Source organism: Chaetura pelagica, unplaced genomic scaffold (assembly GCF_000747805.2).
Source record: "Chaetura pelagica isolate M959 unplaced genomic scaffold, ChaPel_1.0 scaffold104, whole genome shotgun sequence".
Classification (NCBI taxonomy): domain Eukaryota; kingdom Metazoa; phylum Chordata; class Aves; order Apodiformes; family Apodidae; genus Chaetura; species Chaetura pelagica.
The window spans coordinates 3,491,635-3,510,493 of NW_009953786.1; the positions used below are offsets into that span (position 1 = coordinate 3,491,635).

General features: G+C 40.0%; 1 protein-coding gene across 1 annotated transcript; it reads left to right on the forward strand.

Moving 5' to 3' along the window:
* Positions 1 to 1,509: 1,509 nt before the first annotated feature.
* On the forward strand, positions 1,510 to 18,637 carry LOC104391634. Its single transcript, XM_010000961.1, has 15 exons — positions 1,510 to 1,544; positions 2,618 to 2,795; positions 3,340 to 3,453; positions 4,932 to 5,066; positions 5,465 to 5,582; positions 5,967 to 6,109; positions 6,659 to 6,814; positions 7,642 to 8,043; positions 12,908 to 13,084; positions 14,012 to 14,098; positions 14,483 to 14,620; positions 15,084 to 15,201; positions 15,765 to 15,907; positions 16,959 to 17,126; positions 18,224 to 18,637. The coding sequence occupies exons 2-15, from the start codon at positions 2,628 to 2,630 to the stop codon at positions 18,635 to 18,637; spliced, it is 2,481 nt and encodes an 826-aa protein (XP_009999263.1). The 5' UTR covers positions 1,510 to 1,544; positions 2,618 to 2,627.
* Positions 18,638 to 18,859: the final 222 nt, after the last annotated feature.

Genomic DNA, 18,859 nt, shown 5'->3' on the forward strand with positions numbered 1-18,859 from the left:
CATTTGCAATTATTCAAATCATTTAGGCTTTTGGAAATCACTTAAGGCAAATGTAAACAGATTAAAACTTTCCCAGCCATAATAGAAACTATTAATTCTGCAGTGAACACCTCCCTACAGTATGCTGCTCTCTGGGAAGACAGAAAAGATGCATCTAATTACAGTTCACATTGAAACATGCTGGTTTTGTGTAGCTACAATTTAAAAAGGTCTGAGGGGCAGGAAAACACCATCTGATTAAAGTAATGAGGTTACTCACAAGAAGAAAAGCAGCTTTAACAAGCGTTCAGTTCCCAAATTATACCCATGCAGAAGGTTCACCACTAGCAAGGGATCCTTTCCAGCTGCGTCTTCCAATGCCTTACACCACATTTTACATGTACTCCTATGGCTCAGTCCTCATTACAGGATCTTCTATGCCAGCCCTTGATCAGCAATGTAAGCCCATTTAAATATATGCTCATAGACAGCAGTCCAGAAGAAAGCTCTCAGAAAGAGCTGATGAAGAGGAGATAGACCTTGTGCATGAGTCTGGCTCAGCATCAAGGAGGCGGCCCTGGAGAGGTAAGCAGCTCCTATCCAGGTTTTCAAGGTGTTATTATCAACAGTGCAGAGAAGTGAAGGATGAAATAAAGGGCCAGGGAAGGACTACACAGGGTATTACAGTTAGGGATCATAGTGGGATGAACAGCTACAAAAGGACAACAGAGAAAAGGGCAACATGACTGTAAGGAAAATCAGGGGCAGAGGTATTTTAGTAGCCAAGGCCAGAAGGAAAAGAGGATTTGGCAGAATATTCATTTCTGGAATGGTAAATAAGGAACAGACCTCTGAGGTGCTACACTGGTCAAACAGCAGCTTTCAGATTTGGGTGAAGAAATAGAAGCAGAAGAAAAATTAAATCTAAGCTATGACCCACAGTGATGTCATCACTGATAAGAAAACCAAGGGTCTGGTGCCTGCTTCTCAACCTTCACTGTCCTACAGTGACATTTCCTTTGGTGCAGACTCAGAATTCTCCAAGATAAACAAAATCCATTTTTCTAAAACAGAAACCCACTAGGGGTGACAAATACTTTCTCAGTAGGAAATAGACAATAGAAAAACTCACACATAAGAAGACACTATTTTTTCTCTGTCTGTCTAGTCCTCAGAAATAATTTCTGTTACACGAATCATAAAAGCAGGTCAGCAACTGTGTGTTTTTTTAAAACACTCCAAACCGCAAAATGAAGGCTGTTTAAAGTTGTGTGGCTTCAAGTTGTTACTAACCTGTTGCCACAAAAATGTTTATAGAAATACTTGTGCAGTTAGTTTTGTAAGGTTCTTGTATAGTATCACCATCACTTCACATCCTACTCTGAGGTGATTCAGTTCTTCCACTGGGATGTGGCCTTCAGGGCATAACAAATTGCATAGTCATGAGTCATAAGAACCTTTGCAGAACTGGCCAGGCACACTATAAATTCACCCCTGTGTTCATGTGAACTGCAGAAACCTCGGAGACATCCAGAGCACCAGCGTTCCTCCCTGCACAAGACCAGGTACTGTAATGATATTTAGAGATTATTTATTTCATATACTCTTGGATGATACCACTTTGTTGACAACTGGATAGGAAAAAAGGAAGAAGAGATCTGAATTGGAAACAACAAATGGTTGGGAAAATAATTTACTAAGATGGCACAGGCATGGTGTAGAAAGTGGAAGTCTTAAAAATATACAGGAAGAGTAATGTATTGTACAGAGTTTTTTAATTTCTAAAGGTTAGCATATATAGCATAAAGGCTAGCATATATATATAGCAGTGTAAGAACCACTGTATTTGCTTAAGTCATCTAATTTGTTCTTGTGCTCTTCCATTCTTACAAACATTGGGTCAGCTCCTGGTTTGCAAGCTGCTCAGGACTTGGATTGTCTTTATTCTAAGGTCATTCTCTAACAACTGGAATAGCTCCTAGCCCCTGCAATACAAATGACAATTTGCAGCATTTTTGGTCTACTGAATATGGAAACGTTGTCTTGCAGGAGAACTGAGAAACTAGGATCTTATAGCTAGTACTGTAAGACAGAGTTTCAGGATGTTTTTGAAAGTCAGAAAGGGAATTCAAGATGCTGAGCATGCAATAGTTGGGGTGGTTGCCCAAGCATTGGAAGAAGCATTTTGTCTTGTCCTAAAAGTATAATTTGACCTTTGCTGTTACCAGGGTATTTGTTCACTACTGTTATATGCATCAATAGTCTCTTGCAAAAATTGAAGTATAAAAGATGTCATAGGTGACAGTCTCTCAGTACCCTCTAGCCTGGGTGCTGGTGAACATTATCAACTGTCACTCCAAGGACAATGCAATAAAGGTACTGGTGAACCAATAAAAACAAGGCTGGAGGTTGCTTCTTCCCTAACCCAAATGATAGCTAGTGTCATCAGTGAAACAAGACATGCTATACTTTATGTCACTTTGTAATAGTTAATCCCCCTCATTCTTCATATAGATAATTACTTTTAGAAATCCTTTGTATCACAAAAGAAACTCCAAAAACTGCAGTGAAACTTGCAGACACATAGCAGTCATAATTCATCGTTCATTAATAGAATCTTCTCTCCCTTTCTGTGCAGGTTCAGCACAATGGAAACTTTGAATAAAGCAAACACGAGCTTTGCTCTCGACTTTTTTAAACATGAGTGTCAGGAAGATGGCGACAAGAATATTTTGTTCTCCCCTTTGAGTATTTCATCTGCCCTGGCCACTGTTTACTTGGGAGCCAAAGGTAACACCGCAGATCAGATGGCAAAGGTGAGTCTGGGCCTCCAAAACCACTGCCTGAAAGGGTTGATCTCTTGGAATAACAGCCTCTATGCAATAAATTTATTGTGAGGGAACAGAGGAAAGTCAAAAGAAAAGAAAAACAACACTCTAATAAAAAATCTAAATACATATATGCCAGCACATTTCACCCCTGGTGTGTACTGCAATGAATATACCAGATCTCCACTTGTGCAGGTCAAAGAAATAGTTTGCTTTAGCCTCTGGAAACAGGACCCCAACAAATAAAGAAGTGGCACTGGTGACATTGTCTCCATTTAAATCTCACCAGCAGAAATAAAGGATGTTACATGAGAGTTTTGCCCTGCAACCCTCAGCTCAGTATGCTCATGTAATTCTGTAGACATGGGCCTCAAGGCCTAACAAAATATTTCATATTCAGTCAGGACTGGACACAAGAACAGAATCTGAGCATGACTTTCTTTATCTCCAGCACTGTGACATCACTGAAAGATTTTATTGAAAAAGCAATTTTCCTGTTATTGCATTTATTATTGTTTTTTTTCCACTATAGGTACTTCACTTTAACAAAGTTGAAGAGGCCAGAAACATCACCACAACCATAAAAATGCAGGTCTACTCCATAACACGAGAGCGTGTATCAAATGGACGTGCCTGTTTCCAGAAGGTATCTCACCAAGCCTAGTGATAAAGCTATGGGCATGGTTACATCTTCTCTTGCTTGTATTTTCCTTCCACATTTGCATTTCTCTATGTTTGCCTTCTTCAAAGGTAGTGTACACAATTAATTGGTACAGCATCCTGTGATAACTTCATCTAATGCAACACTTACCACATGCTTCCCCTTTTTAGGCAGAATTGCAAAAACTAACCTCAAATTTGCAAAATTTGAGATTTAATGTTACCATTCTCTGTCACTGTATCTCTTGATCTTTTTTCTTTAGAACTGAGGAAACATTTATTTCTCAAGTTATTACTGTTCAATAACTAGTTATTTGGCAAATCACATTCTTTGGACAGACACAGTCCCTACCTCAGGGTGCTAATCACAAGAACAGAGCTTCCCTCCTACACAATTTATTGCAGCATCAGGACAACAAAAAGCAGAGTATTAACTTTTCCAGACCTATGCTTCGTAAACTACCTTCTTCAGAGATTAGTCTCCATTTCAGTTGACTAGCTAACAAAATTAATTGATATGTTGGAATTTCCCAAGGCAGATCAGTTGCCTGCAATAAATCATTGTAGTTCTGAAATATTTCTTTGACATACTGGCAGGAATCCTGTACAAAAAGCATACATAATTTAAGACAGCAGAAAGAGAAATGTAACCTCTCTGAGTCAGTAAAGGCAGGTTTTCCTCATTGACAATTCAACCATTTTGGCTTCAAGCTCTTCTCCCTGCTCTTTCCTGTCATCCTTATACTTTGTGGGAGTGAGCCATTTCCCTGCAGGCTGCCCACAAAGCCCTAGTGGCCACAAAGTCTGATGAATGGGAACTTGGACCTGCATTCCACAGCCAAATCCCATGGCAGGAAGATTTATTTTAGGGGCTACGTCAACAACCCATTTACACTGCATGAACAGGAGAGGGATTGTTCCCCATGAGTAATGCTTGTCTGAATTTTTAAAACTGCAGAGTGCTGTGGGTAGGGGAAAGGAATTGTTCTAACAGCTTAGAAATTTAAGTGTTTGTTCATGTCTCTGATTCTGATAATATTAACATCAAGAGCAAGATTAAGAAATGTAGGGGCAAGCTTTCCCTGTAACACACTCGTATTTCATAAATGAAAGTCGTCACTCAACCAAATCTTCAGGCATTATTTAGTAACTACATTCTGTCTCACTCTCTGGATATACTTAATTTCATTATTGCCGCTTAGAAACCTCTAGATGTTTTACGTAGTTCAGGCTCTTCCCCCTTGCATTCTGAGACTCACAGTGTCTATACCATGTCTGAAACTTTTATTACTTTCAAATTATTCTTTTAATAGCTGCCTGATTTAGAACACCTTTTGCGTTGCAATACAGGTAACAGAACACCTCAGTAGAAATACTTCACATGGAGCTGCATGAAGAAAGAAATCAGAAAATCTGAACTATTTTACACAACAGATTGGTAACTTTTTTTTTCCTTTCTCCAAGACAGAAATTGGCAAATCGGACAATATCCATACTGGGTTCAAAGCACTCAACTTTGAAATCAACCAACCCACTCAAAATTACCTACTTAAAAGTGTCAACCAGTTATTTGGAGAAAAAACATTGCCTTTCAGTAAGGTAGGCAGGCCATTTGTTCTGATTAAGTAGTGCCATTTAACCTTTGTGATTTATCGACGACAACATACCATAAACTATATGCTTCTAAACATTTCAATTACATCTGCAAATCCTGTTTTTATCCTTAACATACATATTTTCTATGAGACTCATCTAAACACTTTGGACACTAAAATTTTAGTTTGATGGGATAGGTATCTACTTTTAGAGCGATGTGGTTAAGTGCAAACTTTTAAATTGAGTATTTCCACTAAAAATACTTTGCTCCTTAGACAAAATACTGTGCTTTTAGTTTATATAATTTTCATCATGCTTTCTCTCTGCTTAGCTGTAGTTGTTTATTGGTATTCATATTGGCAGGCAACAAACATAAGATGGCTGTCTCTCTTGCATTGCAGGATTACTTACAGTTAGCCAAGAAATATTATAATGCGGAGCCACAATCAGTTGACTTTGTGGGAGCAGCAGAGGAAGTCAGAAAAGAGATCAACTCCAGGGTTGAACATCAGACTGAAGGTAAGTTCCAGCCTCTCCTCTCCCAATTCAAAAAGAAGCCATTTCAGCATTAAACAAGTCTCTGGATCCAAGGGGCCCAAGGCAGGCAAATAATTCAACTCAGAAAGGTAAATCAGATCAGTTTTCCTAAATTAGTCATCTACAGATAAGCCCTTACTAAAATTAGTGTCCTCCATCTGAACACAGGAGGAATGCGGCTTGTTATTCTTTGTAAATTAAGAGTACCCCAGTAACAACATTTTTTTTTTCCAATGATCTCAAGCTAGATGCATGCTCTATCAGCACTTACAATTCCTCTGATTTTTATCTGCATAAATTGTGCCAACACTTACTCTGAAACAGTAAAAGTGCACAAATGTGTAAATGTCCTTCTGTTTCCTCTAGGTAAAATCCAAAATCTGCTGCCTCCTGGATCCGTAGATTCGCTCACCAGATTAGTTCTGACAAACGCCCTCTACTTCAAAGGAAACTGGGCAACAAAGTTTGAAGCTGAAGCTACCAGGCAAAGGCCTTTCAGAATAAACACGGTATGGGAATGCACTGACCTACATCTTAGACTGCAGGTAGAAAAAGCAGTGAAAAAGATTAGGAAGAGGATTTCCTGTCAGTCCTTAAATCCACATTAAATCCAGAATGGAAGTTATTTCATTTCATGCATACAATATATTTTCTTCACCACATCTTCAGCAAAAAGACTGCACACACATATTAGTAAACTGAGCTTCAAGTAAAATTGTCAGAAGCTGACTTGAAACAAGTTTCCATTCTCTGAAGACAGGAAAAAAAAAGGAGCTGAACAAAAACTGTATGGGCTAGTTTTTACATTTTCAGTTTTAACACAGCTTCCTATAATAGGTGCAATCTGAGACAGCCTGCTTAGCCTCCAAGTGCCTTTCCAGAAGACCAGTGGTCCCTTGTAGATCCTGTGTCCTATCACTTAGAGCCATAAAGATGTCTCAGACTTACTGGGCAGCTTGTAGAGTAATTACAATGAACCTCCACTGTGTTACTTTAATCCAGTCCTTTACTGTTCACTCAAAGTACAAATGGCAACCATCTAATTTTATTTGTTGCAGCATACAACTAAACCAGTGCCAATGATGCACCTGAGTGATAAATTTAACTGGACCTACATAGAATCAGTCCAGACTGACGTTCTTGAACTTCCATATGTCGATAATGACCTCAGCATGTTTGTCCTGTTACCAAGTCACATCACTGGCCTACAAAAGGTAAAACAACTGAGAACTTGGGAAATCATGTAAAGAACAATGATGTAATTATTTACTTACTTCATGCATGTCCATAGTAAAAGACCAGGTTGCAGTCATGTTTCTAGGAAGGAGGGTACTGATCAGGCTCAAGGAAAAGTGAACCTCAAACTTGGCCTAGCACTATGAACGTATGTCTTCGAGCTCAGACTAGATTTCTTACTCTTGGCAGCTGACACTTCTGTGGTTCCTAAGGTTGATCAGTCCTGGAAATAGGTACCTCAAACCTCACAAGACTAACTCTTCAGCCAGCTAAGCAAAAATGAGGGCAGAAAGTCAGCCCTGGTGATATTCACTGTCTGTACCGATTCAGACAATATGATTTAATTCCAAAAAACAACAAAAAAAGCATAAATTGGACAGCCTCCATTCCTTTCCAGGACGCACGTAGCTAATATATATGGACACTGCCACCTACTGTAAAGAGACTGATCCTGCCTTTGGATACTAAACTTCTAAATCCTCCTTTATATTAGTGGGTGTTCCATAAAAAAAAAAAAAAAAAAAGAAGCAAATCACACAAACTATCATTACTTGACAGAGATGTTTTTGTTCTACAACTACTTAACCCTGATAAATTTCCTAGCAACTACTGAGAACATTTTAAATACTGTATTGACCTATTGCAGAGCAGTACACTCCTTTCTAGTGGAAAAGATCTCCAAATTGCTCTTTTGCTACTGTGTTTTTGTACTCTTGCAGCAGCTTGGAAAGTTGAAAGAAATAGCTGCTAGGGCACAGCTTTTGAACACACTGTAATTTTCTGATTCCTTCTTTACTAACTGCAGCTAGAAAGAGAACTGACTTTGGAAAACCTGTCTGCATGGACCAGCCCAGAATTAATGGAGAAAATGAAAACAGAAGTTTATCTGCCCAGGTTCACATTAGAAGAGAAATACGATCTCAAAACTACATTGAGCAAGATGGGGATACAAGATGCCTTCATTGAAGGTCAAGCTGATTTCACAGGAATGTCACAGAATGGTGACTTGTTTTTGTCACAAGTCTTTCACAAGTGTTATCTGGAAGTCAATGAAGAAGGCACAGAGGCTGCAGCTGCCAGTTCAGCAACACTGGCATCCCGAAGTCTTGGTGCTGCAGTTATTTTTGCGGCAGATCACCCTTTCCTCTTCTTTATCAGGCACAACAAGACCAAGAGCATCCTCTTCTTGGGAAGGTTCTCTTCCCCCTAGAAACCTGACTATTACTAAATAGGCTCTTGCAACAACAATAATGAACAAGATGCACATAACAAAGGGCATCACAACAGTTTGTGCACTTCTTAATTTTTCTGTACTGTTGACAAAACTCTCAATGTTAGAAGAGAGTACATATTAAAAATAACTTGGAATTCTTGCCTTTGGGTCATTTTTCTGCCCAAAGAACCCAAAAATGGTAGCACTATAAGTACCAAACTGTGCACAGAATAACACTGACGTCTCTGTTCAGTGCTTTCTGAACCAGAACTACCACAATGCAGAACAGACAAAGATGATCTAAAACAGTAACTCCCAACACACTTGCTTTGGTACATAAGAAGAAAAGCAACAGGAAAAAACTCCTTCCTGCGAAATGGTACCTCATCTCTATTGGCTTCAACTCACTAAGCTGGTCATCCCAGGACCGCTACCTCACCTACATGCTTGTCAGTTTTATAAAAACTTTGCAGCATGGCACAGCTGGTAATGAAATAAACCTGCAAAATTCTCTGAGTTCCAGATACTGGTGCTTCTTTCTTGCATGCAAAAGGGCTAATACATGTACTTCCTAATTTCTGCTCCACAGCTATTGTAGAAAAAATGGAAAATATTGAAAATATTGGAAAATATTGAACAGCACTATAGAACTGGAGGAAAATAAGTCACATGTGCCTTGAAACATTCTTCTTTGTAATCTTTCATGCATTCAACACTGTTGGCAGTTCAGAACTGAACCATTTTACTCTTATTTTGCTTTGTCACTTATTTCATTGGTTTGAGGTAGGATCAAACTGGAAAAGTGCCTTCTTGATTACATGCAAATCTGCCAGTAAATGTTTACTCCTGTCACAGGTTTTGTCCCTAAGAAGGAGGGTGTTCTAATCAGTCGTGTACACTTGCAAGGGTTACTCCTAACTCTCTGAATTCATAACAGAGCAAAGGACAAGGTCTATTAAAGGACCTGCACATGCCACCAGCATCTTACTAGGAATATCTCTTCTTGGGATGGTAGGACTCCTTTTTCCTGACAGAGAAGTGATTGTTGACTGTCACTGAGTCCTTTCTGTTTTATTCTGTTTGACCAGCTGTTTCCAGAGTCCCTCTGGCTCTGCTTCCTTTGTGGGAAGGAGCATAAGAAAAGTGTTGTAAGGCAAATGTTGTATTGTATCCCCATACAACTTCAACAGCACTGTCTTCTGTCTGAATTACCTGTGAAACATGACACAGGATTCCTGTGCATTCAGGTGCAATTCTGCCATGCCCTGTTTCACCTAATGCAACAGTTTCAGGTCCCCGTGGCCAAGCCCTATAAGTACTTCTTGATGTGCCTCAGGAATAAAGACAAGAAAGCTATGCCTAGGAGGCCAACGATGAGCAAAACCATGGCAACATGCATCCAAACTCACTTACAGGTCTTAGAAGTCAATAGAAATATCAGTCACCTTTTCTCTCTCCTTCAACTATTTGCATGATTGCAAAGATGACAGAGTCAATGTCCTTTTGGCAGTACCAATAGCCACAAAGCTTGGAGAGTGAGTTGCATATTAGGGAACAACCTTTCCGTAGAGTGAGCAGTACAGCATTGGAGAAGGTTGTCCAGAAAAGGCTGGAGAATCTCTACTCCTGGAAGGGTTGTGGCTGACTTTATCTACCAATGGCCTTGCTTCAAACAGAAGGTTGACCCTTGGAGGTCCCTTTCAATTAACATGTGTGATTCTCTCACTTATCAACACCTGTTCTCTCTTGACACTTCCCTTTCTCATCCTGCTGGCATTCTTGCATCTTGACTAGCAAAGGCAGCTAGACAGCTCCCTCTCAGCATACTTCTTTACACTTGGAACCTCCTGGCCTGGGCTTTCTCACCACCTAATCATTCAGCTGACCTTTTGCTATCCTTATTTCTTGATGACTTACTCATTGTACTAAACCCAACACTTGTTCAATTTGGGGCATTTCTTCATTGTCTTGCATAACACTGATTTCTGCCACTTTTCTGAAGACCTGACCCACACTGTTCCTGTAATCAGGCTTGCAGTAAAATGCTTAGCACACAATACAGTTTCCTTCCCTTCCTCCATTCCCCTTCTCTTGTCCCCTCAGGGTCTTACAGATGTTGCCACCACTTCGTCTTCTTTTACCACCCAACTGCAGCCTGGCTCTCTCTGTTGAGAATGACAGCTAGTGTGCCATGTTTGCCCCTGTGTTATGTTTTCACTCCATTCTTTCTTGAGTCCTCCCAATGGGGTTGTTTCAGTCCTTGCCTCCCTTCACTATATGCAAGTGCTGTGCACTCATTGTTCTGCAGTGTTTCTCTCACGTCTCCCAGCCATGGTTGCAATGAGATTTCTTCAACTACACAACCCATGGGGGGTCTATTCCTTACCCTGAATGGTCCTTCTTGGTTTTGCCTCTGCCTGTGTTCCTAATGTTCTTCAGTCTGAAGCTGGACTCTCAGCGTCTAATTCAATCCCTAAGCTCTTAATGTTTTATGTTGACATACCTCATTCAAAACCCAGGAGTCATAGCTGCACAAACTCAGAAAGGAGAATCAGACCTACTTATATCCACAAACCAAATGGAAAACTTTTTTACTAAAGTAATTTTTTTTTTTAGTACTGTGTGCAGTTTTGGGTGCTGCAGTATAAGAATGACATTGAGGTGCTGGAGAGGGTGCAGAGAAGGGCAACCAGGCTGATTAAGGGTCTGGAGAACAGGTCTTATGAGGAGAGGCTGAGGGAGCTGGGCTGTTCAGCCTGGAGAAGAGGAGGCTGAGGGGAGACTTCACTGCTCTCTACAACTACCTGAAATTATATTGTAGTTGGTGTTGGCCTCTTCTCCTTGGTGACCAGAGATACAACAAGAGGAAATGGGGTCAAGCTGCTACAAGGGAGGTTCAGATTGGATATTAGGAAATTTTCTTCACAGAAAGCATGGTGAGGCATTGGAACAGGATGCCCAGGGAGGTGGTGGAGGCACTGTCCCTGGAGGTGTTCAAAAAACGGGTAGATGTGGTGTTTCAGGAGACAGTTTAGTGGTTAGGGGTTGTAGGGTGGATGGTTGGACGTGACGATCTTGAAGGTCTTTTCCAACCTTGACAATTCTATGATTTTCTGATTTTAAAAAGCAGACCAATTGTCTCCACAACATCAGAACACCACTGGAATGGGTGAACCATATTCTGTCAGTAGATGTGGTGTAGCAATAGAGTTGACATTATAATCCCCATTTTCCTTTAGAAATGTCTAAAACTGAAAAATGACAAGGTCAACAAGGAAGACAATATTGCATAAGACCTTTTAAAGATTTTTTCAGAAGCAGCTTTGGGTAGGCTGAAACAGCCTTGATGCAGGAGAAAAGGAAAGGGAGGTGCAAGCAGTACTCTATTTCTAAAGTTATTAATTGCTTAACAGACACAGAGCTTGGCTCAGGACAAGAGGTGAATCTTCTCTCTCGTAGGATCAGAGGTAAATAAACCAATTTAAGTAACTTTTTCTGATGCTTTCAATAAGTGATCTGTGGCTTACATGACTGTATAGGTAAATTATAACATTCAAGTGTGTTATTCTTGCCTCATTTTCTCTAGATGTCAACTCTTAGAGGAAAGCCTGTGAGGAAAGTTTTCCTGTAAGGAAAACTGTTAGGTCAGGGCAAAACTGATCACAAGAAAGAAAATTTTATTTGGGCAATAACTGCCTTATTAATTAAAATCTTAATTAAAATCTTCAGTTTGACAAAGGAGGCCCATACTTCAGTTTAGGAACAGGCCATTTTCATTCTGCCAAGGCACAGCACTGCACATTATCAGGCCAGGGACTCAGAGGAGTATTTATTTGTGGAAGATTACCATCCTAATGCTCTCTTGGTCATGTTCTCCAAGGAAAAGTAATAACTCTACAGTACAGATTTGGTACTGACAGCACACTGACCGTCAAAGGAACTGTAGGGTTTTTGGCAACCAAACACTCAAATACCTGCAGACTACAGAGAATGCCTCATAATTTCTGCAGCTCCATTCCATAGATTGATGATGCTGCTGCTGAATAATAATAACAACAACAACAACAATAATAATAATAATAACAATAATGACAATAATTATAATAATAACAATAATGATAATAATCTTCTGGTCTCTTGAATGGAAAACAATATGAGTCAGGTACTACTGGGCAGGTATTTTAAAGTCTGGAATACTCATAACCTCAAGGAATCTACCAGCTTCTGGGAAAAACAAAATTCCTGGAACATACAGAAGGGGTGGTAGCTAAAAATCATTAATAAAACTTCAACAATCTAAAAGCAAATAACAGCTTTGCCATAAACTGTACTTCTCAGAATAAATGACTGGCTTGGAAAAGCACACAGACCTAAGAATTATGCCTAAATACTTTCTCGGTATCAACTCTCATTTCTACACAGATCCAAAATGATGAAGTGGGAAACTCAGTCATGTTGTGAACCTATGTATTAAAACTTCCTTTAAATTTCCCTAGGAACATTGCTTTAATAAATCGTTAGTTAAGGACAAAAAAGAAAAAAAAAACACAAAAACCCCTGCAGCTTATAAATCTGCACATAATTGAAAACCCAAGGCAGAAAGAAATACAAAGAAAACTACAGTTTTATAAAAGAGGACATTTCTGCAATTACAGGAAAATATTATCTGGATAACAAAAAGGCTAAAAAAAATTGCTGCTCCTAACAGGTATCTGTGTGGAAGATAAAACATACAACTAGGCTATTAGTTTTAATGGATACCAATTGTGTTGCACAGGTAACATTTCTCACTGACATGCACCACAAACATAATTTTAAACATTCAAATAGTACAATTCTGCCTGTTGCCTCTTTCCAGGTTGCAGCAATGGAACTGGTATCAACATCAGTTGGCAAATTTACAGTTGATCTTTTCAACAAGCTGAATGAGAACAACAAAGGCAAAAATATTTTCTTTTCCCCTTGGAGTATATCATCTGCTCTGGCTCTGACGTACCTGGGTGCAAAAGGCGATACAGCAACAGAGATGGCAGAGGTAGGTTGCTTTATGAAGCATACACTCCATACCATAGATAGCTACTATTCTGGCTGCAAAATTTAGTGTTAAATAGAAAAACTTGTCACCACAATGGCAAGGAACCAAGGCAGACTAGAGAAGGTAACAAGTGAATGACAAATATTATTAATTTCATAGCAGGGCCCTCAACTCTCCAAGAGAAAATGTCCTGCAGGTATCACACGCTGAGAACAGAGGTTTTCTGAACCTGACTTCTTCTAAATTATTCTACAGACTCTAATCTATCCTGTGGTCCTGCCACAGATGGGATATACCCTGTGAGATGCAAACAGCTGATTCCAGTAACTCGTAACTAATTGGCAGAAGGCTTGCAGATCCCTACACTCTCCCTTTCTTCCCTGGGCAGGATGCCTCTTTGTATCTTGATTTATGCTTTCCTAAACAACCACCTGGCAATCCAGCAAAAACAAGGAGGGCTTCCACAACTCCACATGCCCCAACCCAATCCACACGCTAATGCTGCTTGGCCACATTGCTGGCTCGAGGGCCCAAAGGGAACTGTAGTGCTCAGCATTGCCCAGCACCCTTCTCTGTGTCACTGCACTCTCATTCTGGTGCCTTTGTACCATCATCATGGGGAGAACGATTTGAGTTTGCACAGATAGATTGTTACTGCTGAAAGCAACTGCTGTGGGAGGGAGTTCAGCCCTGCAGCATGCAGACAGCACTGTGTTGAGTCTTTGGGAGGGGGACAGTGCTACTCGTTGTTACTCTGTGGGATTTACACTACCACAGCTTCAGCATCCCTTTGATTAATCACCTAAGCAGTCAAGAACACAGTGAATTATCATGAGGAGCAAAACACAACTGTCTGATGTGCATTTGTATTTCTGTCATACCAGTTTCTTCATATCTATTTCTAACCTTTACAAACTCTATTTGTAGGTTCTTCATTTCCTTCAAGCAGCAAGAGATGAAGGCTCTTCTTCTGTGGTCAGACCTTCTCGGGGGCGACCAAAGAGAAGAAAAATGGTATGTATTACAACTGAAATCCAAAGAAAAAGAATCTCCAGAATCAAAACGTCTAGATACAGATTTAGTACAGTATTCTTGTCTGCACCCCTCTTTAAAGCATGAAACCTGGTATACTTCATAACAGGCTCAAGCTCAGTTCCCTTCACACAGACTCTCAGAAGTACATATGGACAAGTGATTGGGATAGTCTGGAAGATTTGTTATATGGCAAATCAATTAATCTAGTCATAAATGGAGTCCTGGTAAACTCAAAAAAAAAAAAAAAAAAAAAAAAGTATGAGAAAATAACCCAAATCCCTCTCCCACATACATCACTTTTATCATGTTTTGAAACCTTAATCAAAAAATGCAATTGCTGAATGTATGTTTTGTCTTTCCAAGGACCCTGAGCACAAGCAAGCTGAAGATATCCATTCTGGCTTCAAACAGCTCCTGACTGCTATCAACAAACCCAGAAGCACCTACTCGCTGAAAAGTGCCAATCGAATCTACATTGAAAAAACCTTCCCATTACTGCCTGTAAGTTACATCTCAGAGAGGACTAAGAGAAGGTGCAAAAAGTAATCCTCTTTTTAATTATTAGCCAGGTTTGAATACTGAATGTTGCAAATGGAGGCCTCTGGATTCCAGTGAAAAACATTACTAGAAAATACAGTTGATCTGCTCACAGGATTTAGGGAGGCATTGCCCTTTGTAGTGTAGAGATTTCTTTTCATTCAATACGGCTTTATTATTGGACCCCCCCAAAACAAGACCTTAGTTGCTTCTCCAAATAGAAGTGGGAACAAAATAATGGAATTTTTCTGTCTTTTGGTTATTTCTTAACTGTTAATTCACAGTCCAACAGAGAGTAAGAAGCAAGATTCTGTAGTCCTTGATACCTGAGAAGCTATCAAGAAGATCAAGAACTAACAACTTCCCTTTACAACTGAAAAACCCAGTATAATATAGATTTTTTAAATTTATTTTTCCTATTTTTCAGAGATACATACAGCTCAGTAAGAACTACTACAAAGCAGAGCCAGAGAAGGTTAACTTTAAGACATCACCGGAACCATCCAGAAAGCAAATTAACGCTTGGGTTGAAAAACAAACTGAGGGTAAGTTGAGCTTACAGAGAAAGAGCAGCACTTACGCAGCTTCAAATACCTGATCCAGATCTCAGTGAGGTCCTTGGCAAGACTACCATCAACTGCAGTGTGCTCTGCATCAGCTGGTCCTCAAGCACAACTGCAGTGCACCCATGCATCACAGGCAGAGCAGACAGAGGGGAAAAACACCTCTGTCTACCAGCGTGCTCCATGGTGGGTGGGATGCCTGCCTAGCTGTACCATCCTACACTGGCCAGAGGTGCTGGCCTCCTTTCACCTGGCACAACCACCTACTGAGGCATTATATGGCTTTCTATTTCCAGCTCCTTGCCACTAAGCTGTGTGTTATCTGGGAAAGAAGTCAATCCCTTTCAGCTAGCCAGGACAAGTGGGCAGCAAACAGCTTTGGGAATTGTAAAGAGACTAACTGATTTATGTCAGGGGAGTATTTTAGGGAGCAGGGCACTGTGCGTGGACTTTTTCACTAAGGAGTTGAACTGAGAGGAAAACAATCAAAACATGTTCTCACTGTGCTAAATTGGAATAAAACTTGACTCTTTTAATTCCAAAAGGAAAAATAAAGAATTTGCTGGGTTCACAAGATGTGACAAAAATGACCATGATGATCCTGGTAAATGCCATTTACTTCAAGGCAGAATGGGCAACGAAATTTCAAGCAGGAAAAACAGATCTTCAACCCTTTCGACTGAGCAAGGTAAGATCCTCTGCTATCTCTCTTACAGTAAACATGCCTGGTGACAACTGCTACAGCTGAAATCTTTCAAACTCCCAAGTCTTTCAGGTATCCCTTTGACAACTAGACTCCTTGTGAAAAGCTGGTAACAACAAAATGTGTCAGTGCTCACTCACTGCAACATTAAGATGCTGCTCAGGTAAATGTTAATGTGCTCCAGATAAGTTACTGTTTCCATAAGCATTAGTCACTTGACACTTTTTTTTTTTTTTTTTTTTTTTTTTTTTTTTTTTTAACAAACAAACAACAAACACAACAACGAACAAAGCAAACCAGCACTAAAAGGGCTAGATCGTAAAAATATGATTTTGAGAGTCCAGGCTTCACAGATAGGAACATGGCTGAGCAAGACTAGAAGAAGCATAAATGTCATGTTTCCAGAAGAGATGTCAATAATTTCACATGAAAAAAATAAGAACTGTGTGCAATTTCCACCAGCTTCTGCCTTCTGAAGAGCATTTATACAGTGGCTGTTTCCCTGAATGAAGGGACATAAGATGTTAAGAGGCAGTAAATAATGCTATAAAGGTAACTACTTGCCAGGAACTGTCCTCATCATGAACCCCTTTGCTCAGACATTTGTATTATCTTCTCTTAAGGGCTGTGACATCAAGAGCAATCAGATAGCTAGACAGTTTTTATTGTCAGAGAGAGAAGACCACATTAAATCATAGCTGTTCCTCGGTCAGAACCCATAGCCATCCCATCCCCCCAACCCTTGCAGTCATTTCTAAGTATTTCTCTCCCACCCGAGGGCTGCTGTGAATTTTTTGGGGAAAAGAGAAAATACGTCAAATAACCCTGCAACAAAATGCTCTGGGACAAACACCAAGATAAGCAGTATTTTCCAGTAAAAAAAAACCAAAAAAACAACACTTTGGAAAATCTGTTTTGGAAAACCAAATCTGTTACAAATTTACTTACAAAAGCTTCCTCTCCCTCCACTGCACTGAGTCATTGTCATCCTTCCTTTCCAGGAATTATTTCTAACTTATAAATAAATACTTTACAGAACAAGACCAAGCTTGTGAAGATGATGTACAGGAGGGATACATTTCCAGTTCTCATAATGGAAACAATGAATTTTAAAATTATTGAGTTGCCGTATGTGAAACATGAACTCAGTATGTTCATCCTCCTTCCTGATGACATCAAAGACAGCACAACGGGTCTTGAACAGGTAAAAAAAATGTGCTACATTCATTTTGCATCACCACCCAGTTATCAAAACAAAATTTGAAAAAGGACAGGCTGGGGACCATATGTCCCCCTCTGAGGACATGCTGTTGGATCTTCTAGCTGAATTAATTTATTTTGTTACCTGCCTAATCCTGTTCTTAATGTCCCAAGAAAGTTCCTCCACAACAACTTCCCTTAGTTTGGTAAGAACTAAAGACAGCCAACATTGTGCATTATCAGATGTTTGGCTCTTCCACAGCGCCATCCCTGGCACTCACTCCTACCTCATTTGTAAGGGATTAATCTCCTTTCACTGCACATTCAGGAGGCACAGTACTGTGCAAGTAGTCACAGCCTCTTCCTGAGATAAAGGACATGGAGCAGACACCTCTGCTTCCTGGCCTGGAATTTTATTCACCACCTTTTTTTTTCATTGTTTGCCCACAAACACATTTTTTTGCTGTCTGAAAAACTAGGGTTTTGGTGAGACTGCATTTGTTACAATGATGAGATCTGCCACTGTGGTAACTACAATTGCTAGATTGTTTCATTCCTGGTATCCATCAATGTCAAGAATACCATTCATTGGTCTCCTCCACTTGATCTGAGCTGAATCCTGGAAACATGGTGAGCAGGGTATCAACTGGCAGTGAAAGATTTTGCTGGAAGCAGTTTGTTTTAAAATTGCAAAGGCACGATGAGCAATATTAACACCTGTTTCTAGGGAGCTGGACCAAATCACCTGCTGCACAGCTGGCAATCTCCCAGTTATTTTCTTTACACCAAGACTGAATTAGAGGAAAGAACTACCTCAGGGGATGGATGGCAGCTGCAGGTGTTGAGTGCCTTGTTTTTCTTTTGCAATTAATTTGGCAGAAGTGGTGTTCAAAACCTTGCAGCATTGAGTCTTAAATATTTGTTGCATACCCTGCCTCTGATCATCAGTAAAACCAATTCATATTTCATGCTTTCAGCTAAATGTTAAATTTACTATTTAAAAACTGTTTAAATAATTAAATTACCACAACATTGACTAGTTCATAGGTAATGATTTTTTTTTTCTTGCAATCATCAAATTCTGCCTCTTTTAAACGATAGCTGGAAAGAGAACTGACGTATGAGAAGCTATCTGAATGGACTGATTCCAAGAAGATGACTGAAACTCTTGTGGATCTGTACCTACCTAAGTTCAAAATGGAGGAGACATATGACCTCAGTGATAATCTGATCAGCATGGGGATGCACAGTGCCTTCAGCAGCAATGCTGATTTCACTGCAATGTCTGAGAAGAGTGCTGTGCAGATCTCCAAAGTTTTTCACAAGTCTTTTGTTGCAGTTGATGAGGAAGGCACTGAGGCAGCTGCTGCTACTGCTGTAATTATAGAACTAGCAAGTGCCCCTGTCAGCCATGTTCTGAAATTTAGGGTTGACCACCCTTTCCACTTCTTCATCAGACACAACAAATCCAAGACCATCCTCTTTTTTGGCAGATTCTGCTCTCCCCTAGAATGAATTTTTACTTGCTCCAGACAGCACCCAAGTTTCGCTATTCAAGGAAAAAATGTGAACTGCAGTGTTGAAAGCTCATCCTTAAGCCATGTAGACATATGTACTGAAAGTATATGCCATTTTTCTTCCTCTTCCAAGTTAGGCAGTACCCACAGTTCACCCTGTGCCTCAAAGATTATCCCTCTACTGCTCTTTTCCATTGTCCTAATAAGACAACCCTCCACA